The 5,134-nt window shown below is 57.2% G+C and overlaps 1 protein-coding gene across 1 annotated transcript; it reads right to left on the minus strand.

Annotated features, from left to right (window-relative positions):
- Positions 1-334: 334 nt before the first annotated feature.
- On the minus strand, positions 335-2,083 carry SFN (stratifin). Its single transcript, XM_059690665.1, has one exon. It carries the CDS (start codon positions 1,941-1,943, stop codon positions 1,197-1,199), a length of 747 nt encoding a protein of 248 aa, XP_059546648.1. The 5' UTR covers positions 1,944-2,083; the 3' UTR covers positions 335-1,196.
- Between the last annotated feature and the right edge of the window lie 3,051 nt (positions 2,084-5,134).

Below are 5,134 nucleotides of genomic sequence, written 5' to 3' on the forward strand. Positions count from 1 at the left end.
CGAGAGAGGCGCCCGCAGAGCCGGAGTGTTGCTTCTGGGACTGAGGCGGCGGATGGGCTGCCGGGGACCGGCCTCCGCTCCCCCCCCCCCCCCGGCTCCGGCCTCCGCTCCCCCCTTCGGCCTCCGCTCCCCCGCACCGGCCTCCGCTCCGCCAGCCCGTTTCATTGGGTCCCGTCCGCGCACGCTGGGGGGCGTTCCCCTCTCTTCAGAGCTGGGCTTTTCCTGGCGGCGTCACGCCCCTGCCTCGGATCGTAATTCCCGCCTCAGAGCTGCGCCTCTGAGGGGACTCCTCCCGCTTTCAGACCCCGTGCTCAGTGCCGCTCACTGCAGCGTATCCCGGCGGCGCTGTCCTCGGACCTCAGACCTGAAACTTCCCTGTTTCCTGTCGCCTCAGAGCTGAGGAGCGGAGGAGCCGCCTTTGCGCTACCCGACCCTCCCGAGGCCGGGCCGGCTTGCTTGGGGCGCGACGGGGAGAGCCTGTCCCCTGGCCGCTCCGGGAGTCACCGGCCCCAAAGTCTGGCCTGCGGGTCGCTGAGCCAGCCCCATGGGAGGTTCGGGCGTCAGTCAGAGGTGCCAAGTCAGGCTTTCTGTAAATCATGCCCCAGCCCCAGCCCCAGCCCGCCGCCAATAACGAAAAGACAAGCGGGATTTGTCACAGGGGAACTTTATTGAGAGGAAACATGGTCACACCCAGCAGACATGCTTTCCCTCTCATTCTGGTCTCTCTCTCTCTCACACACACACACTCACACTCCACACACACACACACACACACACACACACACACACACACACACACACACCTCACTCTCATCTCCAGCCTCTGCCATACGGTCCAGTTCTCAGCCACTGGGTGGGACACTCCTCAGTTCCTAAGATCCAGAGGCAGCAGGGGCAGGAGGGAGTCAAGAGGGGGGAAGAGGCAGAAGTGGCCGGTTCCCGGGTAGGGTTGGAGGGGGCGCAGAGAGCAGGCTGGGTGGAATGACCAGTGGTTAGGAGAACCCGACAGCTGCAGGAAGAGTGGGATCCAGTGGCTCCAGGGGCCTCCGCTCTGCTGGTCCCTCTCCATGGAGCCTCTGAGCTGGGGCAGAGCATTCGGGGAGAGGGTCGGGCCTCCCACCCCAGTCTAGTCCTCTCCGCTGGGGGTGGGTGGGGCTGGAGCGGGCAGGGCAGGGCGGGGCGGGTAGCAGCGCGGCTCAGCTCTGGGGCTCCTCAGGTGCCTCGCCCCCCTCTTCCCCCGCGTTGTCGGCCGTCCACAGAGTCAGGTTGTCTCGCAGCAGCTGCATGATGAGGGTGCTGTCTTTGTAGGAGTCCTCACTGAGCGTGTGCAGGTCAGCCATGGCCTCGTCGAAGGTGGTCTTGGCCAGTGAGATGGCCTCCTCGGGGCTGTTTGCGATCTCATAGTGGAAAACGGAAAAGTTCAGGGCCAGGCCCAGGCGGATGGGGTTGGTGGGCGGCATCTCCTTCTTGCTGATGTCCATGGCCTCCTGGTAGGCTGACCGGGCAGAGTCGATGATGCGCTTCTTGTCATCGCCGGCGGCCACCTCGGCCAGATAGCGGTAGTAGTCGCCCTTCATTTTCAGGTAGAAGACCCGGCTTTCGGCATCGCCGGCCTCCTTGATGAGGTGGGAGTCCAGCAGGCCCAGCACGGTGTTGCACACTTCCCGGAGCTCGGTCTCCACCTTCTGCCGGTACTCTCCCACCTCTGGGCCCTTCTCCTCCGAGCCCTCCTCCTGGCCTTTCTGTTCGATACTGGACAGGACCCTCCAGGCAGCCCTCTGGCCACCCACCACGTTCTTGTAGGCCACGGACAGCAGGTTTCGCTCTTCGCAGGACAGCTCATCGCCCTTCTCCACGGCGCTCTTCATGAAGGCTGCCATGTCCTCATAGCGTTCGGCCTGCTCTGCCAGCTTGGCCTTCTGGATCAGACTTGCTCTCTCCATCGCTCAGCTCTGGGGACAGGCAGGCAGGCAGGCAGGCAGGCGGCAGGCTAAACGGCTGCCTCGGGACCCAGCAGGATTCTGTGCCTTCCCAGATCCCTACCTGCCTTTTGGCTGGGTGGCCTGGCCCAGAGCGGGGTGGGGTGGGGAGGGGCAGAGGGCGGGACTGAGGCTCCGGACCTACCGCCTCTCCTCTTCTCCCCACACCCTTTCCGGCTCTTCCTTAAAGGTAAAAGGGCTGGGGTGTAGGGTGAGTCATCCGGGCAGTCAGCGGGAGAAATCTGGGTGTTGGCTGCACCTGCCAGGCTCCAAGCTGCCCCCTCTTGTTTAGGGCTCCCATTACATGGGTGCCCACATGAGGTAGCTCCCCCATTTCTCAAATCGGATTCTCCTTCATGGTGTCCTTCCAGGGGCAAAGGATGGCTCAGCCACCTGGCTGCATCAGCCTAGGCAGACCCCACAGAGCCAAGTGCAGGAGGATGGGGTTCTTATTCCGGCCAGAGAGGTTCCCCCCTTGGTTCAGGTGAGAGCACTCCTGTGTAGCCAGGGCTCTACAGTTACCCAACCTTGGCTTCCAGTATCCAATCTAATCCCCATGATGTCTCTGTGAGGTGGGCAGGACTCTGACTACGACCCCATTTTAGAGACAGGAATACTAAGGCTCAGAGAGGGATGAGATTTGCTCAAGGTCACACAGCCACTAAGTCCCCTGCATCCTACTTCCTTGACTTCTCTCCCATCAAGCCCTCTGGCTTGTGAGCTCCAGGATGTATTTAGAAGTGGGATCCAAGCTTCTTGAAATGGTTCCATCCCCCACCCTCACTCTCCCTCAGGATCCTGTCCCCTCTGAACTCCCAGAATGCACAGGTGGCAGCTTTCAGGGTGCCACTTAATGAGGTGTTTAATGAGCAGCCTCTGACGCTCCAGCCCAGCTGTCGTAATTAGTCACTCAGTAGGTTTGTTGGACACCTTTCCCATCACAGCACAATTTTCCCTTTCAAGTTGGTGGCCTGTTGCCACTTGTTTGAGGACTTACCCTCTGGCTCTCCATGCCAGGTCACCTGCCCCCTCCAAGTCACCAGCCATCCTGTATGAGTGGGGCTCACGGAGGGTGGGGGCCCAGATCCCAGATGCTGGCTGGCCCACTTTTCTGCCTGACTCAGCTCACCCTCTGTCAGAGGCTGGGAAGCAGGCCACCTGGGTGCTCAGCCCAGTTTGGTTCCCCAGGGGGGACGCTAGCAACTGGAGAGAGAGACAGGGCTAAGAAAAAGGAGGTGACACATACCATTTTGTTTTATGGGGCAGTAGTCCCAGCTGAGGACTGCCTCCCAAAGCCCGACTCTCAGGAGTTTTCCTGCCCCTTCCCTTTGACCAAGGCCCCACCTCTGACCGCTGGCATGGATGGAGAGGTCTCTGTTGTCAACCTTCTGTCCCTGTTAGCTGGGTGGAAACTATTATTGTTAGCTGTCCTTGTGTCAGCCAAGGGTTCCTTTCATCTAAAGGTGTTGGTACTGCGCCCATGAAGGTGGGTTCCTGCTTATCTGCCCCACCCCTAGCTATAGCTCAGATGGGGCTCAGGGGTGGGGCTCAGGGGTGGGGCTCCCCTCACTGGGATCTAGCCAGCTTAATCCTGGAGCCAGGACCATGTCACAGGCCTGTCCTTCCCTGGGTTGTTCTTGGTGTCTGAACACCCCTCCTCCCCTTCTGGATGGGGGGAGGCCTAGGCCAGAACCCTGAGGCTCCAAGATGAGATCTGCCTCTTAGAAGGAAAAATAGGGACATATCTGGGCTAATGCTATAGGTTTTCCAAAGAAGCAGAAGGGATTTTAGGCTTAATATCCTGAAGACTTTGCTCAATCTAGACAGAAAATGATGGAAAGGAAAATACTATTTTAGTACACTAAAATACAACTTACTGAGGGTATCTTTAGGGAGTGAAACTGACTTTTTTTCCTTTTCCTATTCTACTCAAATCATCTATCGTACATGTGTATTATTTTTCTGAGAGAGAGAATAGCCAGTATATTTGGAATCAGACCAGCCAGGTTCAGTTCTAACAAGCTGCTGTGGCCTTTGCTAAGTGACTTAACCTCTGTGAGCCTCAGTGTTCCTAAGTATAAAATGGGTTTGTGAGGATTAAATGAGTTGATGGAAAGCACTTGCTTGAGTGGATGATAACTATTATTATCACGTAGGAAAAAATCCAGCCCATGGCTGACACAAGGACAGCTAACAATTTTTATATTTATTATAAAAATATACACTCACAACATGAACATGGACCTGGGGCCTATGAAATGAGGAAGGGCCCCTCACAAGGCCTCAACCAAAGACCAGAGCCTGCTCAGCTGGGTGTCCATATGGGAAGGAAGATGGATGAATAGTCAGATATGCTCACTCAACACTGCCTCCTCCTTCTCCATCTTGGACATTCCTCTGGCCTATGCAAACCCTGGGCCCTCAAGGACCTTCTTTTGACTCAGTCCAGGCTTTGCAAGTCGTGAGGGAAAGCTGGAGGCCCCAGAACAGCATAAACTTGGGACCTGGCGATTTTGGAGCTATTTCTGTCTCTAGGGAGGGAGCATTCTCTTTTCCATCACTCAAACCTGGAGACCTGGTGGCGATTCACACCCTAAAGCTCCATGCCCTCAGTACAGACCCTGTCAAGAGAAAGGAAAGCCCCCTTTCCCTGCTGAATCGGAGCCAGGCTGCCTGACATCTCCTGCTGGCTCTGGCCTGTCTATCCTGACTCAGTTCCTGTCTGATGCACCTCCCTTTGCCTCCAGGCTTCCATTTCCCAAGTCCAGAAGCCCAGGCAGGCAGGAGGCAGCAGGCAGGAGGCAGCAGGCCCCGGCAGGGCACTGAGTTCCACAGTCAGCCACCTGAGTCAGCAGGACAGGAGCTGGGGCTGCAGCCCAAAGGGGCTTTCCTCATCCTGCCTACCTCCCACCCTTCTATATAACATCCATCCTACCAGCATGCTTAAGGCCTCTGGTCCCAGAGACAACCAGCCCTTCTTAGCTGGTAAACAGGCTTTTGAGGGTTGTAGCACAGAGAGGAAGGCAGCAGCTAGTTGTCTATCTCTACTGAGAAGAGAGAACAGGGCTCTGGTTGCAGCAGGAAGGACTCTTAAGATTCCAGGAAGAACTTCCTAGGACATTTTTCCGGTTTTAGAATGATCAAACTAAACAGTC

Source organism: Myotis daubentonii, chromosome 3 (assembly GCF_963259705.1).
Source record: "Myotis daubentonii chromosome 3, mMyoDau2.1, whole genome shotgun sequence".
NCBI classification, from domain to species: Eukaryota; Metazoa; Chordata; class Mammalia; order Chiroptera; family Vespertilionidae; genus Myotis; species Myotis daubentonii.